We start from the raw sequence: 25432 nt of genomic DNA, 5'->3' as shown, positions 1-25432 counted from the left end.
GGTTAGTAATGTCAGTAGCAGTGGTTAGTAATGTCAGTAGCTGTGGTTAGTAATGTCAGTAGCGGTGGTTAGTAATGTCAGTAGCAATAGTAGTCAGTAATGTCAGTAGCAGTGGTTAGTAATGTCAGTAGCAGTGGTTAGTAATGTCAGTAGCAGTGGTTAGTAATGTCAGTAGCTGTGGTTAGTAATGTCAGTAGCGGTGGTCAGTAATGTCAGTAGCGCTAGTCAGTAATGTCAAGTTAGTGATGGTAAGGGGAAACCAAAGTAAATTCTGTCATATCCTTGTGCACAAATACATTGAAATCTCAGTTTTTGGTTGAAATAGTGTTTAGAGTTTAGACACCAGCTTACAGATTGAACTTCACATGACATTTGACACATTCTAGCTATTATCTTCTAGAAGGTGCTAGTTAAATGTTAAGTAGAATCTTATTGGTTGCTATGGGTAACATCTCCACTTCTAAAAACTCTCACTTTCTGAAATATTCTGTACCCCAATGTCTACAAGAATTCTTATCTCTTGTCTGAATGACATAAATAGTCATAGTTGCTGCAATTAAGCTAGCACTAAATATTTTTCCCTCTAGTACAATTGTGACAACATTACAGTTTAACTAATAAGAAAACTGCTGCTGACAATAAAACCAAGCAGATATGTGCAACTGAAAAGCAGATTCCTATAGATGTGTCAGCTGCATTCCTTTAATTCCACAAGATGTTTAATATATGACCCAGAGGTTGAGACAAGCAGGTGCACCTTTCATATAATGGAATTGGGACTGTGAAAAGCACTATGCTATCTTGGACTTCCAATTTTGATCAAGCAAACTTCTATACATTGCAGACAGACACTCAATTACAGATGCACTAAAGTGCACAAGTACAACTAATTTGGTGTTTTGATGTACAGTATGTAACAGTAAAATAGTTTTGTATGCATTTGCCTATTTGAGTGTTGCTTGACATTTTTCTAACACTGTGGAGGCGATTCCAATGTTCTGCCGGCTGCTTTTTTTTTTAAGACGACCGACAGAGTAATTAAATTGTTGCTCTGTCAGGCCGCGATAGCCACCGGCGCCGGTATTTCTGCACGCACTCAGGAGTGCGTGAGCAGAAATATGACTGAAACACCCTGGTTAGGGCGCGACAACCGCAGATAGCACGCCCTAACCAGAAATTAAGACGGGTTTAGCCGTTTTACACGGCTAAACCTCGTCTCATAATCGGTGAAGAGGGCGATAATTAATGAGCATCCAGAACAATTGAACAATAAACTGGGCGGCCATTAATTATCACGCCCAAAAAAACATTTGAATCGCCCCCTGTGATTTTTATTTTTAACTGGTATTTTAACTGATATTTAGAAATGAAGATTACCGCCTCCGGCCACATAATTTCTGTCTCCAGTTCTTTTATGTTGCTTTTGGTTGATTATACATCACTCAGTACTTCTAATAAGCAGTAGGTATTGTGGTAAGCTGTCCCATCATTTAGCAGACTGATACTAATACTGATGACTAGATTACATTATTTTACTAGAATAAAGTTAATATGAAGTTATATATATAATACTGAATACTGTACTAGGTGACCTGTTATTGCAACACTGTCATTCCCCTAATGTTCATATCTTTTTTTTATCCAGTGCTTGGTGGAGTGCCAGCTTCGTGTTTGTGCCAGGCCTTAGAACTTGACTGTGATGGAGCCAAATTACGCAGTGTCCCTTCTGTCTCCTCAAATGTGACCATGATGTGAGTAAAATAGGATAGTCTGTCTGAACGAATTAAACTCGTCCATTGTGTCCACTTCAGATATCTTAGTTTTTCAAACACATACAGTATATATAGTATATTACACATAGTATAATTGATTACTAATATTTAATTGTTATTTATATCCCAGTTCGTGATTTGCTAATTATTGGTACTTATTTTCCGATGACTTTTTGATTGAAATTAAGGACATACTAAAATGTTTTTCATTTTTATAGTATGCTGCTCTTCCTATTTTAGCTGTGACACAAACATTATTACAGAGCTTGGTTGATAACCTCCTGCCTCTAGGGTTCATTTAATAATGTGCACTTAAGTTCATCAGACAAGTGAATGTTAATTGATTGCCTTAGGTCAGTTTAAATTTTGCACCTAAATGTTGTCAGTTAATGACCACTAATGACTATTCATGGCGTCATTAGAGGCAACACTGGGGAGGGAACTGCTTATATTTGCATCCCAGAGACCTATAGCTAAGCTACTGAGTTCACGTGTGATAGGAAGTTTTATGGAGAGACCAGGTTCCATTATGTAGCAGATATTCTACTGTTTTTCTTATGAAATTCTGCATATCTTTGATATATTCAGCAACAGAAACAAAAGAATATCCGCACAGACCCTAATGACAAGTCCCAGTATTCAAATTATAGTTAAATACAAGACTAATAGAAAGGGGAGGTGCACCTAGGAATACCGACAGATACAAATTAAAGCAAAGAGAACAAGTATTCCTGTTATGGGGCACTCACGGACTAGTAACAGTTATCCATATATCATTTGGTGACCCATAAGAGATTTTAAAACATAACCTTTACTAAATCCCTAAAATAAGGTCAGCAAAATATTTTTATTTTTTTCAGTTAAGTTTAGAATTGTGTATACGTAAATTAAAAACCTGTGTACAATTAAAATAGCAAAGGACAGCTCTTCTGGAAAGAGTCCTATCTGCGCATGTGCGCGGCGGGGAACACTGGGAGGGATCTGATTGGATCCCCTCACAGAAGAATGTAGAGAGAAGCCCATAGGCCTCTATTAGGCACTGTCATCTATATATGGTGTTGACTACCGTGTCTGGAGCTTGGTACATATGGAAAATACAGCCAAAACTCCGAAAACTTCAGTTTTCTGAGTATTGACTGCATTTTACACTTAGTACATCACACCCCAACTGTTTTGCAGGTGCTATATACTTACCTGCACTGAGCATCTTCATTGGAATTTTGTTTGCCTGTAACTAAACCCAGCTCAGGCAACTGTTTGGCACATTTTACCGTGTAGAAAAGGAACCATGTACTCTAAATATTATGGTGCTTATGCAGAATTAGTAGCAAATTTAAACAAGGCACATAAAGGAGCAAAGTTGCACCTTGGCAAAACCATGTTGCCCTGTTCACTGTACATTAAACATAGCTGATTTATTAAAACAAATATATAGAGGTTTTGTTATAAAGCTAAAAAACAAGACTCTTTGGAGAGGCCCTGGCACATTGTACACACCTTGGATGCCCATTTTTCCCTTGGACCCTTACTCTTACCACGTCTTTCCCCACCATCCCACATTCCAGCCAGGTCCGCACCACAGCTCATAGATGTTTATTGAGAAGTCTGATGGGCACAGTGATAAATCCAATGATGTCATTACTGAAATAGTTGTGACGGATATAAAATATGATCAAAAATGTATTTGTTAAAAAGGGTTAGAAAGTTTTTTTCTTTTATATTTATGTCTATCATTTACAGGTTATTGCAACATAATATGTTAAAGAAACTTGGCCCAAATGGATTCTACCAGTATAAAGACTTGCGTAAACTGTAAGTCTACATTTTCAATTTTAATTTGTATCAATGTCTCTCTTGTATATGTCCTTTATTATAAGAATAAAGATTTCTGCATACCATTGTCCTCACATTCATGTAATGCTGCTGCTGAAGGCATCCACTTTGCACTGTGAATGTGCTGTCTATGAAACTATGAAAGCTTAATATGCTTATTAATGGTTGTTAACAAGGTTTTATCACAATTAGTAATGCTTCCTCTCAGCTAATGACTTTGTTTGACTCAGTTGTTTTTTTTTCTCTTGGCCTTTGCTAAATAATATTCTAAATTCTGGTATGGTCCATTATGCTGTCAGCAAAGAAAAGTAATGTATTGAATGACAATCATTTTTCATCTTAGATTGGATTTGAAGCCAATGAAATGACCATGATCTGTTTTTTTAATATATATACGGTAACGGAAGTATCTTATGATTATATAGTGTTGATTGAGAAAGCCATCTATCAGAAAAAAATTAAATGACCAGCACATTTCAAAAGGCTTTAGGTTGCTTATACTGTACATATTTTTATTGTTTTTGCTTTAAAAGGCGCTAATGCAAACTAGTGTTAATAGTGCAGATATTATCAATGACAAGTAGGCATAATGTAAAAAATACAGAATTTTTAAGTGGCCAGTTATGTGGAATCAGTCCAGTTAGAGATAACAGCATTCCCCTGCATCCTAAGGGCGCTGAGATATCGGTCACGCCCTTAGGGCGCTGAGATATCGGTCACGTCCTAAGGGCGCCAAGATATCGGTCACGCCCTTAGGGCGCTGAGATATCGGTCACGTCCTAAGGGCGCCAAGATATCGGTCACGCCCTTAGGGCGCTGAGATATCGGTCACGTCCTAAGGGCGCCAAGATATCGGTCACGCCCTTAGTCCGCTGAGATAGCAGTCGCTCCCTGCGGTCCTTACCTCTTTCATTTCAATTGCAGAAAGCCAATAAGAACTAGAATTTGATTCCGGTGAGGTAAAGAGCCCCAAAATTTCTGATGGAAGTCCTGGGGGACATTATAACTCAGATCCTTACAGTTATTTCTGATGCCAGGTCAGTTGGGACACGTTATCATACATTACCTATAGATCAGGTCATACAACACATATATTGATCACATCTCACTCCCCAAGTTTGTAGCAGATTTTGCTTGCATAGTTATCCTTATTACAGTGCCAGCACTGCACCAATTCTGGAGCAACAATTCCCAGTGTTTCTAATTTAAAGTCATCAGTGGAATTAATCATTATAAACCTCAGATTTGTCAACAGGTTTATCTTTATCTTCTGTTTGAAAATGGAATCCATCAAAGATTCATTTTCTATCCTGTACCCAATGGACTGAAGGGCAGGTGCATATCTTCACAAAGCATAAATCCATGTACCTATTTGTTACAGTAGGGCAGAGCGAGGGGGCATTGGAACAGCAGCTGACAGTCAGTAGGAGGTGACCAGGCATATGCATATGCCCTGGGCCCCTCTGATTGGCTGCTGCTGGTGAAGGGGACGGGGAGAGTATGGAGAAGACAGGGAGACAGCTGTCTTCCCTGCTCTTCTCCCCTCTGGTGGCTCTTTAACGCCATCCTGAGATGGAGAAAATATTTTTAGAAGCGAAACGGAAAGCGATGTGTGTACTTATCAGGGGCACCTTCTATGAATAGGAGGAAGCAGTCAAAAGCCCTTTTATCACTGATAAAGGGCTTGTAACTGCTACATGAATAGACCCCTTAGAGACATGCTCTCCATTAGGAAAAATTCTGTAGACCTTGGGCAAGCATGTTCAGCTGCCTCTCATAAGAAAAGCATCCCTATTTCACTTGTATCTCCTCATTATCAAATGGATCAAAGGATAAAATAGAGATAAGAACTTGGTGAATAAGACGCCAGAAAAGTAGACTGGAGAGCTCATTGTCTGCCCCTTCCAGCACAAAGACAATGGGGCAAGTTCAAACAAAATAACTAATCCAATTTTATGAAGATAAGTCATGTTTCCATAGCCTTCCAATCTCATCTAAAGCAGTGGTCGAAGTGGGAATTTTGAAGTGGGGGTATGGAAAAACTAAGGTTGTACTTATGCGCGTGTCGAAAAATGGGGGATGGCAACTCATCAGTGTAGTGTACCCTATTGTAGTACCCGTTATACGCATTATGCTACACAATAGTAGTGCCCCTTATACAATGTTCATAGTAGTAGCACCACCTATACAATGCGCACAATAGTAGTGTCCCTTATGAAATGCCCACAGTAATATTGTACCCTGTAGTGCCCCTATGCAATGCCCACAGTACTAGTACCCATTATAGAATGCACACATTAGTAGTGCTCCTTATACAATGCCCAGACTGCATTGTACTAGCACCAGCAGCAGCTGCAGAGGGCACTTGTCCAGACAAAATTACAGTCACAGGTGAAGAGGTGGGCATGGAGTGGAGGCAGACAGGGAAGCGGGTGCATAGGTGAGAAAGAACTAAAGGTGGGTGAAGATTCTGAGATAGGCAAGGATGCATTCTAGTAGCTGGGAGAGGACTGGAGGTGGGCAAGGACTAGTTGCAGGTGAGGAGACGAGTGTATTGAAAGGAGTGGACTGGAGGCAGATGAAAAGGCGGGCGAGTAGGCAGGAGAGGACTAAAGGCAGGTGAGGAGGTGGCAGAGGAGTGGATGGGGACAGATGCAGAGGCGTACTGGTAGGCAGGATAGGACTGGAGGTGGGTGAGTATTGGAGGCAGGCAGGTGGGTAGAAGGGAGTGGACTGGAGGCAGGTAAGGAGGCGGTTAGGTAGGCAGGAGAGACTAGAACAAGCATTAGGCAGTGAGAAGGTGGGTGGGAGATGACTGGATGGAGGCAGGGAGACGGGCGAGGAGGCTTGCTAGTAGGCAGTACAGTGCTGGGGGTTGGTGATAATTAGGGGCAAGTAAGGAGGAGGTGAGTATGAGGGGAGTTCAGCTTGTAAAGTGAAAAAAAGTAAAATTTCCAGGTGCTACAGTACCTGTCTGGATTATTAACACTTCGGATAGTCCGGATATCAGGTCCTCTGAGTAGTAATATTTACTCACCACAGTGTGTCAGACCTCCCTTGCAGCTCCCTGTGCACTAATAAGCTAATGCTGGTGACAAGCATTGGCTGCAGCTCCACCATCTCCCGCTCGTGGCTATACTCCTTCCCCCCCTCCCCCCACAGCCAAACTCCCCCCTGCTCCTCGCCCTACTCTCCCCCCTCCGTGGCTGTACTCACGAGTCCCGACTCCCTCCCCCACACGGCTGTGCTACCGAGTCCCAACCTCCCCCCCCGCGCGGCTCGCAGCAGTACTCCCGACCTCCCGCTCCTGGCCCTACTCCCTCCCCCTGCTGCTGTACTCACGAGTCCCAAACCCCCCCCCCCTCTCCTCCATGGCTGTGCTCCCGAGTCCGCAGCTGCCCTCACGAGTCCCGAAAAACCACTCCCCCACCCTTTCACGGCTGTGCTCCCGAGTCCCAACACCAGTGGCAGTACACTCTTGCGGAGGCAGTATAGCACAGGCTGCCTTCCCTGTCAGGATGCAGGTAGCTGTGGTAAGAGCAGCTGGCTTTAGGGGCTGAAGCTGTACTACACTGACACTCTGACAGCCTATGTCAGAGTGTCAGTGTCAGTGTAGCGGCCAGATGGAGGCATGTAGCCTGCTGTCCTTTGAAGTTAAAAAAAAATGCTTTAGTGCTCGAAGTGCCGGTATACCGTACCGTTGTATACCGGCACACTTCGAGCACTGATCTAAAGGGAGGTGTGGTACAAGTTTGGATGAATGGTATGATGTGTATGACTTGTATGGCAGCAACCTTTATTAAAAAAAAAGGCAAGTAGGAACAAGGAGAAATGTAGCTGACAAAATCTGTTGAATATCTATATATTTGCCAAATTATAGTTATTATCTATATTAATAGTACACCTAAAGAATAAATTCCACAGCAGATTCTCTGAACATGAGTAACAGTAGTATATTATGCAATTGCTACTATTGTTCAATTCAGTGCTCGAAGTGTGCCGGTATACAACGGTACGGTATACCGGCACTTCGAGCACTAAACCATTTTTTTTTTACTTCAAAGGACAGCAGACTACATGCCTCCGCCTGGCCGCTACACTGACACTGCTCATAGGCTGTCAGAGTGTCAGTGTAGTACAGCCCCAGCCCCTAAAGCCAGCTGCTCTTACCACAGCTACCTGCATCCTGACAGGAAAGACACCTGCGCTATACTGCCTCCGCAAGAGTGTACTACCACTGGTGTCGGGACTCGGGAGCACAGCCGTGAAAGGGTGGGGGAGTGGTTTTTCGGGAATCGTGAGGACAGCTGCGGACTCGGGAGCACAGCCATGGAGGAGCGAGGGGGGGGTTTGGGACTCGTGAGTACAGCCGCGGGTGGAGGGAGTAGGGACATTAGCGGGAGGTCGGGAGTACTGCTGCGTGCCGCGCGGGGGGGGGAGGTTGGGACTCGGTAGCACAGCCGTGTGGGGGAGGGAGTCGGGACTCGTGAGTACAGCCACGGAGGTGGGAGAGTAGGGCGAGGAGCAGGGGGGAGTTTGGCTGCGGGGGGAGGGGGGGAAGGAGTATAGCCACGAGCGGGAGATGGTGGAGCTGCAGCCAATGCTTGTCACCAGCATTAGCTTATTAGTGCACAGGGAGCTGCAAGGGAGGTCTGACACACTGTGGTGAGTAAATATTACTACTCAGAGGACCTGATATCCGGACTATCCGAAGTGTTAATAATCCAGACAGGTACTGTAGCATCTGGAAATTTTACTTTTTTTCACTTTACAAGCTGAACTCCCCTCATACCCACCTCCTCCTTACCTGCCTCTAATTATCACCAACCCCCAGTACTGTACTGCCTACTAGCAAGCCTCCTCGCCCATCTCCCTGCCTCCATCCAGTCATCTCCCACCCACCTTCTCACTGCCTAATGCTTGTTCTAGTCTCTCCTGCCTACCTAACCGCCTTCTTACCTGCCTCCAGTCCACTCCCTTCTACCCACCTGCCTGCCTCCAATACTCACTCACCTCCAGTCCTGTCCTGCCTACCAGTACGCCTCTGCATCTGTCCCCATCCACTCCTCTGCCACCTCCTCACCTGCCTTTAGTCCTCTCCTGCCTACTCGCCCGCCTTTTCACCTGCCTCCAGTCCACTCCCTTCAATACACTCATCTCCTCACCTGCATCTAGTCCTTGCCCACCTCCAGTCCTCTCCCAGCTACTAGAATGCATCCTTGCCTATCTCAGAATCTTCACCCACCTTTAGTTCTTTCTCACCTATGCACCCGCTTCCCTATCTGCCTCCACTCCATGCCCACCTCTTCACCTGTGACTGTAATTTTGTCTGGACAAGTGCCCTCTGCAGCTGCTGCTAGTGCTAGTACAATGCAGTCTGGGCATTGTCTAAGGAGCACTACTAATGTGTGCATTCTATAATGGGTACTAGTACTGTGGGCATTGCATAGAGGCACTACAGGGTACAATAGTACTGTGGGCATTTCATAAGGTGCTCTACTATTGTGCGCATTTTATAGGTGGCACTACTACTATGAGCATTGTATAAGGGGCACTACTATTGTGTAGCATAATGCGTATAACGGGTACTACAATAGGGTACACTACACTGAGTTGCCATCCCCCATTTTTCGACACGCGCATAAGTACAACCTTAGTTTTTCCATACCCCCACTTCAAAATTCCCACTTCGACCACTGGTTCAATTAAATAATGACCAAAGGAGGGATGGGGGGTGATTATGCCTGTTTCTCTTCACATAAGGATCCACCACATTACTGGATGCAGATGACTGGAGGTAATTTATATGACGTGCTTCAAACTCGGCACTTTTGCTGAAGGTCAAGAAAATAAGGACTGAGATACCTCATCTGCATCATAAGCATCTTGCACAGCAGAAGCATACTGAATTATACAGAACTTTTCTATATCACTTAATGTTCTCAGCAGTACTGCTACAGATCAAGACAATTCAGACTAAGGGCCCAATTTACTACAATCTGCATTTAAAATGCGGTTGTAGTGACATTTCCGACTAAATTTGCATTTTCTGAAAAAATACAGGGAGAATGTGTCACCGCCAGATACCACAACCACCCCCCTCGCCACCCTGCTGGCTTACAAATAAAGGATTCTCTTCAACAAGAGCAAATGCAGCCCAAATATTACAGGTATGATTAGAAAACTGTTTGAGAACTTTACACTAAAGATTCAAATAGAAGTGCTTGCCTCCTTAACTCCAGAGTCAGAACAGGCAGGAGAAATAAATACAGAGAGCATTCTAGTGTCTGATATACAATACAGACAGCATTCTAGCAACCGCTATATAATAGAGAGTATTCTCTTGACAAATTGCATACTGCTGACTGCTATTAAAGCCTAGCATGTTCTGGAGGCAACTATAAGATACAGACCCCAAATCTCTGATTATTTTACATTGCAGGTTCCCCAAGATGGTGGCTTTTAAGAGAAGACACGCCATTTAAATGTATAGCATCTTTAGGATTCATATATGTAGAGAAATTGGTTCCGGTGCTTCTTAAACCCTTCTATGTTTTCCTAAAATGTTGTCTGTAGCCAAAATGGTGTCTGCAGTTAAAATGGTGTCTGTAAAAAGTGCTGATTCTAATGATGTGCTAAAAAGTTATAAAACCTGGATCTGATTGATTAGTTGTATATAACCTGTTTAACCAACAGTATATTTCAAAACTCTGACTAAAACAGACAAAGGAGCGCTATACATAAAAAACAATTTATTACATATAAATATGCGACATAAAGGATAAATTTAAAAATATAAATATAGAAATACAATAAGAACCACACACAAAAAAAAAGAAAATTAAAAACAAACATACAATACAGACTGGTTCAATACAATATAAATGCCTTTTAAGAAGACACAGGAGATACACCCCTGCAGAAGGTGTCACACACTTGTATGGTATTATTGAAATTGGTACTTAGTATCAATATGTCTCACCCTCTGACGAAACCGCAAGGACTTGCGGCGGAGAAATGCGTAAGGGCTCCTTTCACATACCACCAGCTGGTTCTCTGTTATGCCAACTGACGAGCGGTCCTGTAACTGACAAGCGGTTCAGCCAAGCACCGGAGACCCATGTATGGGATTAACATTACCAGCCTGCAAAGCTAGAACAACCTCGGGAGTGACGCCCGTGTAAATTCCATCTGACTCCAACTGACGGATCAGTACACTCTTTACAAAAGCTGGCCGGCGGTAAGGTATTACCGCTGAGACTGACTCATGAGAACCAGTCTCTATCTCATTTTTGCATGGACAGTGCTGTATATCATCGGGGCCAAAGTCCACACTATTGAATTTGTGTCAAAGAGAATCTTAAACAGAGTATATTAATTACCTGTTATTACTCATCTGATGCCTACTGACATATTGATACTAAGTACCAATTTCAATAATACCATACAAGTGTGAGACTATAAGCCATAGTACTATTGGAGATCCAAATAAATTACCTAAGCACTAGCTCCAACAACTCCATATCTATACATACAAATGTGTTGTAACAAGTCATAGTACTACTGGTGATCCATATCAACCATCTAACCGGATGTCAGTGACTTTATTGTGGAACCATATTCATTCATTGGCACACTTTATGTAATGACATAGGAGACACCTTCTGCAGGGGTGTATCTCCTGTGTCTTTTTAAGAGGCATTTATATTGTATTGAACCAGTCTGTATTGTATGTTTGTTTTTAATTTTCTTTTTTTGTGTGTGGTTCTTATTGTATTTCTATATTTATATTTTGAACTTTATCCTTTATGTCGCATATTTATATGTAATAAATTGTTTTTTATATATAGCGCTCCTTTGTCTGGTTTAGTTAGAGTTTTGAAATATACTGTTGGTTAAACAGGTTATATACAACTAACTCTTACCTTAGTAAATTTACCCCCAGAGTGGTGAGAAGATGCACTTCTAAAAAGAAATACAAAAGTCATGTTTCTTCAAGAGAATCCTTGTTCAGGAAAAAACATTTCTTCCCAGGTATTGCCCGTAGCTGGAATACCTCATTAAGGAGGACGTGATCGTTCTCCGCAACCATACTGGCATTCCAGACATTCCTGCACTGTTTGCTCCGGAGATTGATCCAGCTCTAGCTTCACTAGTTGTGGATAAAACACAGAGCGACACTAAAGATAAGTTGCTTAGAAAGATACTGTTTAAAGTCTCAGACGCCGCTGGCCCACTTTTATTTGTTGTTCCCAACCTGACAGACTCTCCAACTTTATAGATGGGGTGAAAGTCCGCTTTAAAGCCCGTAAATACTTCACAGATCTGCGGGGCCCCCAGCCTCCAAACTGGACCTTAGGATGGTCAGTCTGTCGGAGCCAGCAGTTCGACCTGAGACCAGCGAGGGATCCCCAGAGCACTAAGAGAAGGTTTCTGTCGGACACGAGTGGCAAGTGGTGCAGTGTCCGGCAACTCCAACTCCTCTAGGAAAGACTGAGGATATGGTAAGTCACTTGTGTACAACCACTTCTCCTTGTCTTTCTTAAGCAATAGCTGTCTGAAAGCATATTACCACAGACGGTGGTTGCTAAAGATCATAGAAAAAGGTCTGTCCCTTTTTTGTTTTCCACACTAAATATTCCCCTGCACAAATAATGCCAGTCCTCTGCTAGACAGGGTCCTATCCCTAGTTTTGCATCAAGGCAAAATCGAGCTAGCAGACATTTCCAAAAAGGGTTGGGTCAGCCACTATTTTCCCCTGAAAAACAGGATGGTGCCTACAGGCTCGTTTTAAATGTCAAATCACTGAACCAGTACATAAAGCCTCATTCGTTCCTTATGGAGGGCCTAGCAGACGTGCCTATACTGCTTGTCATGAACGATTTATGTATCAAAATAGATCTCAAAGAAGCCTTTCATTCAATCCAAGTCCATCCGCATCACAGGAGACTCCTGAGATTCCTTTGGAATGACGCCTTCTACCAATGGACGGTTATGGTGTTTGGCTTCTCAAACAACCCTTACATGTTCACTCATCTCATGAAGGCTGTAGGGACACATCTCTGTCAGAAAGGAGTCCACTGCATCATCTACCTGGATGTGTCCACTCAGACCAAGAAGTCCTTCTGTCTCGCAAGGACTTCACTTTGTCTCTCCTCCAGAATTTAGGTTTCACTGTGAACCTAGACAAATCCATATTAACGCCTTGCCAATCAATCATTTTCCTAGGGTTCCACATAGATTCCCCTTCTTTCTCAATTTTCCCCCAGACAAATGGAGAGAAGTTGAAAACTTTGTCAGCTTTCCATGAGAGATTTAGCCAAGGTGATAGGGAAAATGAGAGCTTTGGATCCAGGTTTTATCCATGCTCCCCTCATATGCAGACATTCTCCAAATCTTCTTTCATCTCTCCTTCGACAATGGTTTGTTTGATCATACATCCTCCTCTTACCTACCACAGTGCACAGGAGGATTCTCAGATGGACAACCCTTCCGCAACCTCATCCTAGACCCCTGTTAACCCCTCTCCCAAATATCGTCATTAACTCTGACCCCTCTCTCACAAGCTGGAGAACATTCACAAAACAAAAAGCAGTAAGGGGGAGGTGGTCTGCACGGGAATCAACAGCCCACATCAACATATTGGAGTAAAGGGCCGCCAAACTAGTCCTATCCTCTCTAGTTCCCCCAAATTCTCGGGAGATCTCAGTTCAGCTCTGCCAGGACAACAGGACCACAGTCCTTTACCTCAAAAGAATGGGAGGCACATGATCCCACACTCTCTGTCAAGAGGCAGTAGACATCTGAAACTGGGCGGTGCCACGATCCATACTTCTGTTTGCAATATATGTTCCAGGGGAGCTGAACGAGCTAGTCAATTCCCTATCCAGAAACCACCTCACATTGGATCGGGTAATTCTCAGGCCAGATACCTTCCATAGTAAAGGCTATTGGCCAACCAGATGTGGACCTCTTCACAACCCCATTGAATGCACAGGTCCCAGCCTTTGTATACAATATCTGGACTCAAGGAGCTCTTCACATGGATGCCATGTCCTTTCCATGAACTGATTTTATCCTTTTATATGCCTTTCCCCCTCCTACCATGCTACTGAAGGTGTTCCACAAAGTCAAGGTGGACAGAGTGTCTCACCTCATTCTGGTATACCCATGTCTGGCCCTCCAGAATCTTGATCATCCAGCTCCAGAAGGGACCCAAACTTCCCCTAGGACTGTCCAAGGACTGTTTTCAGAGGACTTCCACAATGCATGTGAATAGCGGCATTACTCGACTGCTAACTAACGCCAGTCTCTCAGCCTCTTCCACGGCTTTGATAAATGCTTCCCTCAGACCAAGTATGAGGTCTAGATACCAATCCACCACAGATGAGTTTATTTCCTGGCAGAACTCGCACGTGCCAACCTCTGGCTCCCATTCTGAACTCAACTTGGCGATAAATTTTTTTACCACTAAATTCGCAACAGGCCTAGTTTCCGCCATGATATGCACATATGGCTCGGCCCTATGACTGTTAATCCCTGGCTTTACAGAGAACAGAGCGCCTCCTCCGCATCCTCTCTCTGCCTGTTCCCATCTTGCCCACCTCATTAACCTCTCCCTCTCATCAGGTACTGTTCCTTCTGTATTTAAACATGCCCTTGTCTCCCCCATTCTTAAAAAACCTACCCTTGATCCTAACCTTCTTTCTAACTACAGACCCATCTCTCTCCTCCCTTTTGCCTCCAAACTCCTTGAGCAGATTGTCTACAAACGCCTTACCACTTTTCTTTCCTCCCACTCCCTCCTTGACCCTTTTCAGTCCAGCTTCCATTCTCTCCACTCCACTGAAACTGCCCTCACGAAAGTCAGCAACGACCTCCTTGCTGCCAAATCCAAAGGCCACTATCTTCTCATCCTTGATCTCTCTGCTGCTTTTGACACTGTGGACCACCCTCTCCTGCTGCATATCCTTCACTCCCTTGGTCTACGTGACACTGCCCTCTCCTGGCTGTCATCCTACCTCTCTGACTGATCTTTTTCAGTTTCCTCTCATGACTCCTCTTCCCCCCCACAGCCTCTACAGTAGGTGTTCCCCAAGGTTCTGTTCTTGGACCACTCCTATTCTCCCTCTATACTTCCTCTCTAGGTGAACTCATCAGCTCTTTTGACTTCCATTATCATCTCTATGCTGATGATACTCAAATCTACCTTTCCTCCCCTGATCTCTCCCCCTCTCTTCTGACTCTTATCTCCAACTGTCACTCTGCTATCTCTTCCTGGATGTCCCAGCGATTTCTTAAACTTAATCTGTGTAAGACAGAGCTGATTGTCTTCCCACCCTCCCACATAACCTCACTTCCCACTATTCCTTTATCAATTGATGGAATAACTATCTCCTCTAGTCCCAAGGTGTGCTGTCTTGGAGTTATCCTGGACTCATACCTCTCCTTCAAACCACATATTCAGAACCTTTCACAGTCCTGTCGTTTCCATCTCAAAAATATTTCTAAGATCAGACCCTATCTCACCCAGGATACTATTAAAACCCTCATACACTCACTGGTCATCTCCAGATTGGACTACTGTAACCTCCTCCTATCTGGCCTACCCAAATCCCATCTCTCTCCTCTTAAGTCTATCCTTAATGCTGCTGCACGGCTTATCTTCCTCTCCAAATGCTCTACATCTGCCCCCCCCCACTCCTACAAGCCCTCCACTGGCTCCCCTTCCCTTTTAGAACCCAAGGTTCTCAACTCACTTACAAAGCCCTCACCCAATCTTCTCCCATATATATCTCTGATCTCATCTCCCTTCACTCTCCTCTCCGCTCTCTTCGTTCAACTAATGCACGCCACCTTTCATGCCAGCTGATTACTTCCTCCCACTCCCACCTCCAAGACTTTGCCCGCGCTGCTCCCCACCTCTGGAACTCTCTCCCACTCCCCATCTGACTCTCCACCTCTTTGCAATCCTTCAAACGGGCTCTTAAGACCCACTACTTCATCAAAGCCTTCCAGCTAACATTCTAACTCCCTGCTACATGCTCCTTCCTCCCCATCTACCCCATCTGTGTCACCCCTGTTTGTCTTCCCCTCCCTTTTAGAATGTAAGTTTTTATGAGCAGGGCCCTCTACCCTCTTGTGCTTCTCCCTACTTTAGTGTCATTTACTTCTTACTCACCACTATGGCAGCTAACACTTGGTTGCTTATGCTCTGTTGCTTATCTGGGTGTTATGGTCGCTAATGTAGCAATATATATCGTCCATGTCCTTGTCCTGTATTGTATTGTTCTGTAAGTCGCTTGTCTACAACTTGTTTATGTACTTTGTAAGGCGCTGTGGAACATTTGTGGCACCATATAAATAAATGATAATAATAATATACCTTAGGTTGCTTAAGGGCATTTTCTTCTCCAGGCCATCATGCCCTAGCTACTCTTCCATTTGGGACATTTCTAAACTTTTTTAGCTACTTTCCCTTCCTCTGCTGACATTTTCTGCATTTCACGGAAGCTGGCTTCTCTGGCCATTGCTGCCAGAGGCACAGAGCTTTCATTTATCTACACTTCTGAACCATGAGTGAACCAGTGAGTTTTCATATCATTCTTAAAGGACACGCGAAGACCAGTTTTATTTGAAACCCCCTGGTGGAATTCAACCTGGTCAAAGATCTATCTGATCCCAACCTCTGCATAGTCAATTGTCTATCAACTCACATCACATTCATAGCACTGATTAGATGCAACATTTCCAACCCCTTTATCATGTGTCATAAGCTCTTTCATCCAGCTAGGCCTTCTGAAATTAGGGCCTGGACTGTTTCGGCCATGCAGAGTTTAGGGATAGACACCTCTCTCTTCAAGAGTCACTCCCTACACAGAGCAGCCATTACTTCAGCTTTTGCTAGAGGTCTACCCTTGCAGTCCATAATGCAGGCTGCACATTGGTCTTTCAAACATACTTTCAGTAAACATTATTGGAGGCCTCCGGACACTCAGTGGATGGAATTTCTTAGAGCAACCAGCAGGTATGTGCTAGTCTGCCCACCAGCTATTGCTAGGTGGCAGGCCTCCCGATGAACAAACACTAGTTTGCAGGAATCTATGATCTGCAAACTCTCTGTTCTATGGAATATGATTGCCACCTAGCAACAGCTGGTGGGCAGACTACCACATACCTGATGGTTGCTCTAAGAAATTCTATCCTCCCACCCTACTCATACTTTACCTTGCTAGGTCTTTTGGTTGTGTTCTCTAAGCTTCAGAACTTTTTATACATTATCTATCCTTGGTTCCAGGCACTCTGAGAGGACAGAAGAAGCTACAGGTCCAACCATCAGGAGAACAGATATAACTTTGTCCTTCTCTTTGGAAGTTTCCGCAACATGATACTTCCTCCTACCCATTCTCCGTTGGTCTCTACAGTACATGGTCTCCTGTCTCTGTTGGTAGGATACAGGGATTAGGTGGACCTCAGTCTCAATTTGTTCTACTCAGGATTGCCATCTAACTTCTGTAAAGTCTGACTCAGGTGGTGGAGCCTATCTCCTATGTTACCCTGTGCACGTATACGTGACCACCACGCGGCACGTGTGACCTGTCTATGTGTGCACTTGACATTGCCATCCCCTGGTGAGAATTAAAGGAAAGTTTTTTTTCACTTTGCCTTCTCAACATAGTCGGGAGGGTTGCATCTAACCCACCAGCTGTTGCTAGGTGGCGATCTTATTCCCTAGAACAAATAAAGTGTGCAGATCATAGATTTCTGCAAACTAGTGTTTCTCAACTATGCAGCAGTGAAAACTGAAGAAAGCACCAAATTTTCAGGGGAAGGACAGCTGCAGGGGGCATCTCAGGCATCTTCAGGGGGAGTTTTTTCAAGCTGCTAGGGCAGTGCAGCTGGAGGTGGTTGTTTCTAGGCACCAGGAAACCTCACTCTGTACACATATGTTGTTGCAGCCAGAGCAAACATTAGTATATCTTTATGCAGAAAGACATTTTATAAATCAGCGTCGTCCCTTCCCTCACAACTTTGGAAATTAATAACCAGCACCATAAACTACAGTGCTTTTGCAGAGTAGAAAAGATCATGTAGCCCCCTGTTAAAGTGATAACTAGCACATGACTAAGACCGGATCAGCGCCCACTTGGAAACTTATGGCCTGGAATCTCCCTGTCTTTTTGGACATCAGTCCCAACCTGTACAGTTCATGTTTGTAACCTCTGGGGGAAAATATGGGCTCAAAAAGCATGCTAAAGTGATGAATAGCTGTATAGATCTTCCATGGCACCCCACACATGGCGGTTTTCACTAGAGATGCTATTCCGAGTCAGATCAGAGTCAGGTTTTCCCGTCTGACTCGGATTCGAAAATGAGGCAAAACATCATCAATACCCTGTTGGATTCTCCTGGGCTGTGCTGTGCTATCCTTCCAGGGGCTGTGTTGTCCATCCAGGGGTGTGCAGGAGTGTGTTGTCCATCCAATGTGCTGTACATCCAGTGTACTGTCCATCCAGGGGTGTGCTGTGCTGTCCATCAAGGGGTGTGGTGTCCCTCCATGGATGTACTATCCATCCAGTGTGCTGTCCATCCAGGGGTGTGCTGTCCATCCAGGGGTGTGCTGTCCATCCCGGGTGCGCTGTCTGTCCAGGGGCTGTAAAAAAACGTCAAGAAAAGTAATAAAATATAAAAAATTTAAATAAGTAAAAAAAAACAGTTAAAAGTTGATTTTTTTTTGTGCTGTACCACAGTGTATCCATATAAGCACTGTGATGCTGCAGGCCGTACCCTCCCCCCTCCCCCAGTGTATCCATATAAGCACTGTGATGCTGCTGGCCATAACCCAGTGTATGCTTCCGTACCCTAGTGTATACATTATATAAGCACTGTGATGCTGCAGGCTGTACCCCAGTGTATCCATATTATCCATATAAGTATTGTGACCCTGCTGGCCATACCCCAGTGTATCCAGATTCCATATAAGTACTGTGATGCTATTGGCCATACCCCAGTGTATCCAGATTCCATATAAGCACTGTGATGCTATTGGCCGTACCCCAGTGTATCCAGATTCCATATAAGCACTGTGATGCTATTGGCCGTACCCCAGTGTATCCAGATTCCATATAAGCACTGTGACACTGCAGGCCTGACCCCAGTGTATCCATACAACTACAGTGATGCTGCAGGCTGTACCCCAGTGTATCCATACAAGTACTGTGAAGCTGCAGGCCATACCCCAGTGTATCCATACAAATACTGGGACGCTTCAGGCTGTACCCCACTGTATCCATATAAGCACTGTGTTGCTGCAGGCCGTACCCCAGTGTATGTTTCTGTACCCCAGTGTATCCATATAAGCACTGTGATGTTGCAGGCCATACCCCAGTGTATCCATATAAGCACTGTGACACTGCAGGCCGTACCCCAGTGTATGTTTCCACACCCCAGTGTATCCATATAAGCACTGTGACGCTGCAGGCCATACCCCAGTGTATCCATATAAGCACTGTACACTGCAGGTCGTACCCCAGTGTATGTTTCCACACCCCAGTGTATCCATATAAGCACTGTGACGCTGCAGGCCGTACCCCAGTGTATGTTTCCACACCCCAGTGTATCCATATAAGCACTGTGCATTTGTGCCGTGCGTTTGTGCCACTGCTCTGATGCTTACTTTTCTTTTGTTTCATACTGTATTTATTTCAACTAAAATCACAAATAGGCATTCTTACAAAATACTCTTATGCCATTTTCTCAATGTTGATTTGTAGATACCAACCTGGTGGGCTTGGCTTTCCTTGATCATAATAGCAATGTTTGGTCAGATGCAACTCAAGCACCAAATGGAGAGGCTATTTTGTGATGGTATCTGGAGATCCTATTCTGAACCACCTAGTTGATTTTGTGTGCAAAACATGGGACATATTGTTCACCCCTCCTCTCCTCTCCTACCTATAAATTTGCTTTGGAATAAAAAAATTAAATTAAATTTACTGCAAATCAACCCTTCTATTCCCTGCCTTCAACTACATACTGTACATACTCCATCTCCTTTGGGCCTCTTGATTAATGAAAATATATGTTTGTGCCTTGTTGGAAGTTGAACTGCCGCTTAGCTTAGTCAGCCAGTTAGCTTGGTGCAACCTTTTACCCTAAACTGTATGAAAACAATATTGTGAGCTGTGATGTGATCAAAATAGACTGGAGACGAGTTGCAATGAATGTTATTGAGGTCGTTAATACTGTAGGAACCAAAAAAAAGCCCAAATTATGTGATTTTAACAGTTTTTTCAAATTTTTGAAAAAAAAATACAGATCCAAAATCAAAACATGCAATGGTGGTTTTGGCAAATAAAATCTAGATCCTAAACGTGAAGGAGATACAGACCCAAAACCAAAACACGGGGGTCGGCGCATATCTCTAGTTTACAGTAGTAATAGTTATATCAAAAGGAAGAGTCACAAGAGTGACAAATATGCTAAACTGGTGATCCCAGTGTTTGTATAACTACATATCCCAGCAAGTTCGTACAATCACCAGCATAGACATGGCTGCATGTGGTTATTATGAAACAAGTGGTTGCAGGATAGCTGACATAGAACAAAATATAAAGATGCAAACAAATGGTTAAATACATTTTATTAAAATACGTACGCCCCGAAAATATTCTTTTACCATTTTATTTAACAGGAAAATCCTTATCCTCGATGCAGTCTATAGTAGGTATAATGGAAAATAATGTAAAAGTATCAGGCAGAGGTACAGAGCCCCGCCTCCAAATGACATTGAAGTGAATGGAGTGACAAGCTTCTGTTGCTTAGCTCATTACAAATGTTTTGTCTACACTGGCGGCATTTGATTGGCTGTGGGTGTTGGACCTCCAAGATAAATCATTTCATTGTCTTTTAGTGATGGGGTTCCATAAGAAGTATTTGCATCTGTTTAATAGGGCTTTCATTTATTTTCAAATTAGGGGTGAGCGGGTTCGGATTTCTGAAATCCGAACCCCCCCGAGCCCCCCCGATCCGAGGCCGATCCGAGTCAGGCTCGACTTTTCCCGCCTGACTCGGATCTGAAATCGAGGCAAAACGTCATCATCCTGCCTTCCGGGTCTCGCGGGTTTTGGATCCTATATAAGGTACCCGCGTCGGCGCCATTTTCTCACTCGGCTGTGGACAGTGAAGAGGGAGGGTGGGAGTTAGGGCTGGCTGGGCTGTGTAGTGTAGTGCAGTGTAGTGTTGTGCTGTGCTGTGCTGCGCTGTGCTGCTGTTGTCCATAGGGGCTGTGTCCACTCCTTCAAAGTCCATAGGGGCTGGCTGGACTGTGTTGTGCAGACAGTTGTCCATAGGGGCTGTGTCCACCACAAAGTCCTGTGCAGTGTCCCAGTCCTAAAGGGGTGCTGTAGTGTTGTCCAGGGGTTGCTCTGTCCATCAGGGGTGCTCCCCCCAAGTGCAAAAAAAAAAAATATTTTCTCTGTGTTTGTGAATTGTGTGCACTGTGGCTGCACGTGCATCAACAAAGGAGCAGCGCCAAGCGTGCGCCTGTGTCCCATTAGTAAAGGGCCGGCTGGCTTGTCCGATAAAGGGTGCTGTAACCCCCAAAGTACACTCCAAACAAAAAAAATATATATTTTCTGTGTTTGTGAATTGTGTGCACTGTGGCTGCACGTGCATCAACAAAGGAGCAGCGCCAAGCGTGCGCCTGTGCCCATAAGTAAAGGGCTGGCTGGCTTGTCCGTTAAAGGGTGCTGTAACCCCCAAAGTACACTCCAAACAAAATAAAAAAATATTTTCTGTGTTTGTGAATTGTGTGCGCAGTAGCCGCACGTGCATCAACAAAGTAGTGCCAAGCGTGCGCCTGTGTCATAAGTAAAGGGACGGCTGGCTTGACTGTTAAAGGGTGCTGTAACCCCCAAAGTACACTCCAAACAAAATAAAAAAATATTTTCTGTGTTTGTGAATTGTGTGCGCAGTAGCCGCACGTGCATCAACAAAGTAATGCCAAGCGTGCGCCTGTGTCATAAGTAAAGAGCCGGCTGGCTTGACCGTTAAAGGGTGCTGTAACCCCCAAAGTACACTCCAAACCAAATAAAAAAATATTTCTGTGTTTGTGAATTGTGTGCGCAGTAGCCGCACGTGCATCAACAAAGTAGGGCCAAGCGTGCACCTGTGTCATAAGTAAAGGGCCGGCTGGCTTGACCGTTAAAGGGTGCTGTAACCCCCAAAGTACACTCCAAACCAATTAAAAAAATATTTTCTGTGTTTGTGAATTGTGTGCGCAGTAGCTGCACGTGCATCAACAAAGTAGTGCCAAGCGTGCACCTGTGTCTTATACGTAAAGGGCCGGCTGGCTTGTCCGTTAAAGGGTGCTGTAACCCCCAAAGTACACTCCAAACAAAATAAAAAAATATTTTCTGTGTTTGTGAATTGTGTGCACTGTGGCTGCACGTGCATCAACAAAGGAGCAGCGCCAAGCGTGCGCCTGTGTCCCATAAGTAAAGGGCCGGCTGGCTTGTCCGTTAAAGGGTGCTGTAACCCCCAAAGTACACTCCAAACAAAATTAAAAAATATTTTCTGTGTTTGTGAATTATGTGCACTGTGGTTTGCACGTGCATCAACTAAGGAGCAGCGCCAAGCGTGTGCCTGTGTCCCATAAGTAAAGGGCCGGCTGGCTCATTTCTTAAAGCGTGGTGTAACCCACAAAGTGCACTAGTCTCCAACAAAAAAATATATATATTTTCTGTGTTTGTGTGCGCCTTAGCCGCACGTATATATCAATATAACATAAATGGAGGACCAAACTTTCGCCGATAAAAATAAAATAGGGAAAGATCAAGAACCACTTCCTCCTAGTGCTGAAGCTGCTGCCACTAGTCATGATATAGACGATAAAATGCCATCAACGTCGTCTGCCAAGGCCGATGCCCAATGACATAGTAGAGGGCACATACAATCCCAAATGACAAAATTCAGGAAAATGACCTTGAAAAAAAACATTTAAATCATCTGAAGAGAAACGTAAACTTGCCAATATGCCATTTACGACACGGAGTGGCAAGGAACGGCTAAGGTCTTTCTCTATGTTCATGACTAGTGGTTCAGCGTCACATGATGATGGAAGCCCTCCTCCCGCTAAAAAAATCAAACGAGTTACGCTGGCAAAAGCACAGCGAAGAACTGTGCGTTCTAAGAAGATATCACAAATCCCCAAGGAGAGTCCAAGTGTGGTGGCGGTTGCGATGCCTGACCTCCCCAGCACTGGACAGGAAGAGGTGGCTCTTTCCACCATTTGTACGCCCCCTGCAAGTGCTGAAAGGAGCACCCACAGTCCACTTGCTGATATGCAAATTGAAGATGTCACTGTTGAAGTACAACAGGATGAGGATACTGGTGTAGCTGGCGTTGAGGAGGAAGTTGGCGAGGAGGATTCTGATGGTGATGTGGTTTGTTTAAATCAGGCTCCGGGGGAGACTGTTGTGGTCTGTGGGATGAAAAAGCCCATCACGGTCATGCCTGGGCAGAAGACCAAACATTCCACCTCTTTGGCCTGGCAATATTTCTATCCAAATCCGGACAACTGTCTTTCCATATGTACCATATGTAAAGGTGAAATAAGTAGGGGTAGGGACGTTAAACACCTAGGAACATCCTCACTTATACGGCACCTGCAGTGCATTCATAAAAAGTTACTGTCAAGTTCAGAAACTTTGGCTAAGACCGTAAGCAGTCCAGGGACACCTAAATCCCGTTGTCCTGTTGTATCCAAGCGCCTGCAAACCACACCGTCAACTCCCTCCTCGTCAATTTCCTTCTTAGTCAGGATTGGAAGTAGTCCTGCAGGCCATGTCAGTGGCATGACTGACTCTCCTATCCGGGATTCCTCTGGAGGATCCTGCATTGCTGCGCCTACTGCTGCTGCTGCTGCTGCTGCTGTTGCTGCTGCTGGGAGTCGTTCATCATCCCAGAGAGGAAGTAGGAACACCACTACTTTTACTAAACAATTGACCCTCCAACAGTCCTTAGCGAGGAGGATGAAGTACGACAGCAGTCATCCTGAAGCAAAACGTATAACTGAGGCCTTGACTGCTATGTTGGTGTTAGATGTGCGTCCGGTATCCGCCATTAGTGCAGTGGGATTTAGACAATTGATGGAGGTAGTGTGTCCCCGGTTCCAAATCCCATCTAGATTCCACTTCACTAGGCAGGTGATACCGAGACTGTACAGAAACATCAGAAAAAGTGTCCTCAGTGTCCTGAAAAATGCGGTTGTACCCAATGTCCACTTAACCACGGACATGTGGACAAGTGGAACAGGGCAGACTAAGGACTATATGACTGTGACAGCCCACTGGGTAGATGTATCACCTTACGCAGCAACAACAGCAGCGTCACCAGTAGCAGCATCTCAGAAAATCCAGATCGTTCCAAGGCAGACTACGCTGTGTATCACCGGTTTCAGTAAGAGGCACACCGCCGACAACCTCTTAGAGAAACTGAGGGAAATCATCGCCCAGTGGCTTACCACACTTAGACTCTCCTGGGGATTTGTGATATCTGACAACGCCACCAATATTGTGCGGGCATTACATCTGGGCAAATTCCAGCACGTCCTATGTTTTGCTCACACAATAAACTTGGTGATGCAGAATTTTCTGAAAAGCGACAGGGGCGTGCAGGAGATGCTTTGGGTGGGCCGAAAAATTTCTGGCCACTTTCGCCATTCAGCGACTGCGTGCCGAAGACTGGAGCGCCAGCAAACAGTCTTGAACCTGCCCCACCATCACCTGAAGCAAGAGTTTGTGGCGCGGTGGAACTCAACCCTCTATATGCTTCAGAGGATGGAGGAGCAGCAAAAGGCCATTCAAGCCTATACATCCACCTATGACATAGGCAAAGGAGGGGGTATGCACCTGACTCAAGCGCAGTGGAGAATGATTTCCGTGTTGTGCAAGGTTCTCCAGCCCTTCGAGCTTGCCACACGTGAAGTCAGTTCAGACACTGCCAGCTTGAGTCAGGTCATTCCCCTCATCAGGCTTTTGCAGAAGCAGCTGGAGAAAGTGAAGGAGGAGCTAAGACGGAGCGATTCCGCTCAGCATGTGGGACTTGTGGATGAAGCCCTTTATTCGCTTTGCCAGGATTCCAGGGTGGTCAATCTGTTGAAATCAGACCACTACATTTTGGCCACCGTGCTCGATCCTAGGTTTAAAGCCTATGTGGTGTCTCTCTTTCCGGCCGTCACAAGCCTGCAAAGACCTGCTGGTGAAAACACTGTCAGCTGAAGCGGAACGTGACACGTCAACAGCTCCTTCTTCATTTTCTCCCGCAACTGGGACTGCCAGGAAAAAACTTAGGTATCCTAAGCAACCCGCTGGCGGTGATGCAGGGCAGGCAGGACCAAGTTTGGACATCTGGTCTGGACTGAAGGACATGGCAACCATTTCTGACATATCTACTGTCACTGTATATGATACTGTCACCATTGACAGAATGGTGGAGGATTACATCGGTGACAGCATCCAAGTAGGCATGTCAGACAGTCCGTACCTGTACTGGCAGGAAAACGAGGCAATTTGGAGGCCCTTGTACAAACTGGCTCTATTTAACATGAGTTGCCCCCCCTCCAGTGTGTACTCCGAAAGAGTGTTTAGTGCAGCCGGGAACCTTGTCAGCGAAAAGCGTAGGAGGTTGCTTCCACAAAATGTGGAGAAGATGATGTTCATAAAAATGAATGATCAACTCTTCCAGGGAGACCAGCCTCCAGATCGTACAGAGGGACCTGTGGTGGTGGATTCCAGCGGGGACGAATTAATACTCTGTGAGGATGA

At 44.7% G+C, this 25432-nt stretch overlaps 1 protein-coding gene across 2 annotated transcripts in view; it reads left to right on the top strand.

The window, feature by feature from the left end:
- Positions 1-25432, top strand: part of RXFP1 (relaxin family peptide receptor 1) — a 321924-nt gene that overhangs the window by 225789 nt on the left and 70703 nt on the right. For both annotated transcript variants that reach the window (XM_088475345.1, XM_088475344.1), the window contains 2 exons: positions 1646-1751; positions 3513-3584. In XM_088475345.1, coding sequence (XP_088331471.1) covers positions 1646-1751; positions 3513-3584 — 178 coding nt within the window. The remainder of the gene's footprint in view (positions 1-1645; positions 1752-3512; positions 3585-25432) is intronic.

The sequence above is a fragment of the Taudactylus pleione genome, unplaced genomic scaffold (genome assembly GCF_031769625.1).
Source record: "Taudactylus pleione unplaced genomic scaffold, aTauple2 ptg000170l, whole genome shotgun sequence".
Classification (NCBI taxonomy): domain Eukaryota; kingdom Metazoa; phylum Chordata; class Amphibia; order Anura; family Myobatrachidae; genus Taudactylus; species Taudactylus pleione.
Note: the sequence above shows the minus strand (reverse complement) of the source record. Positions and strands in the feature narration are given on the sequence as shown.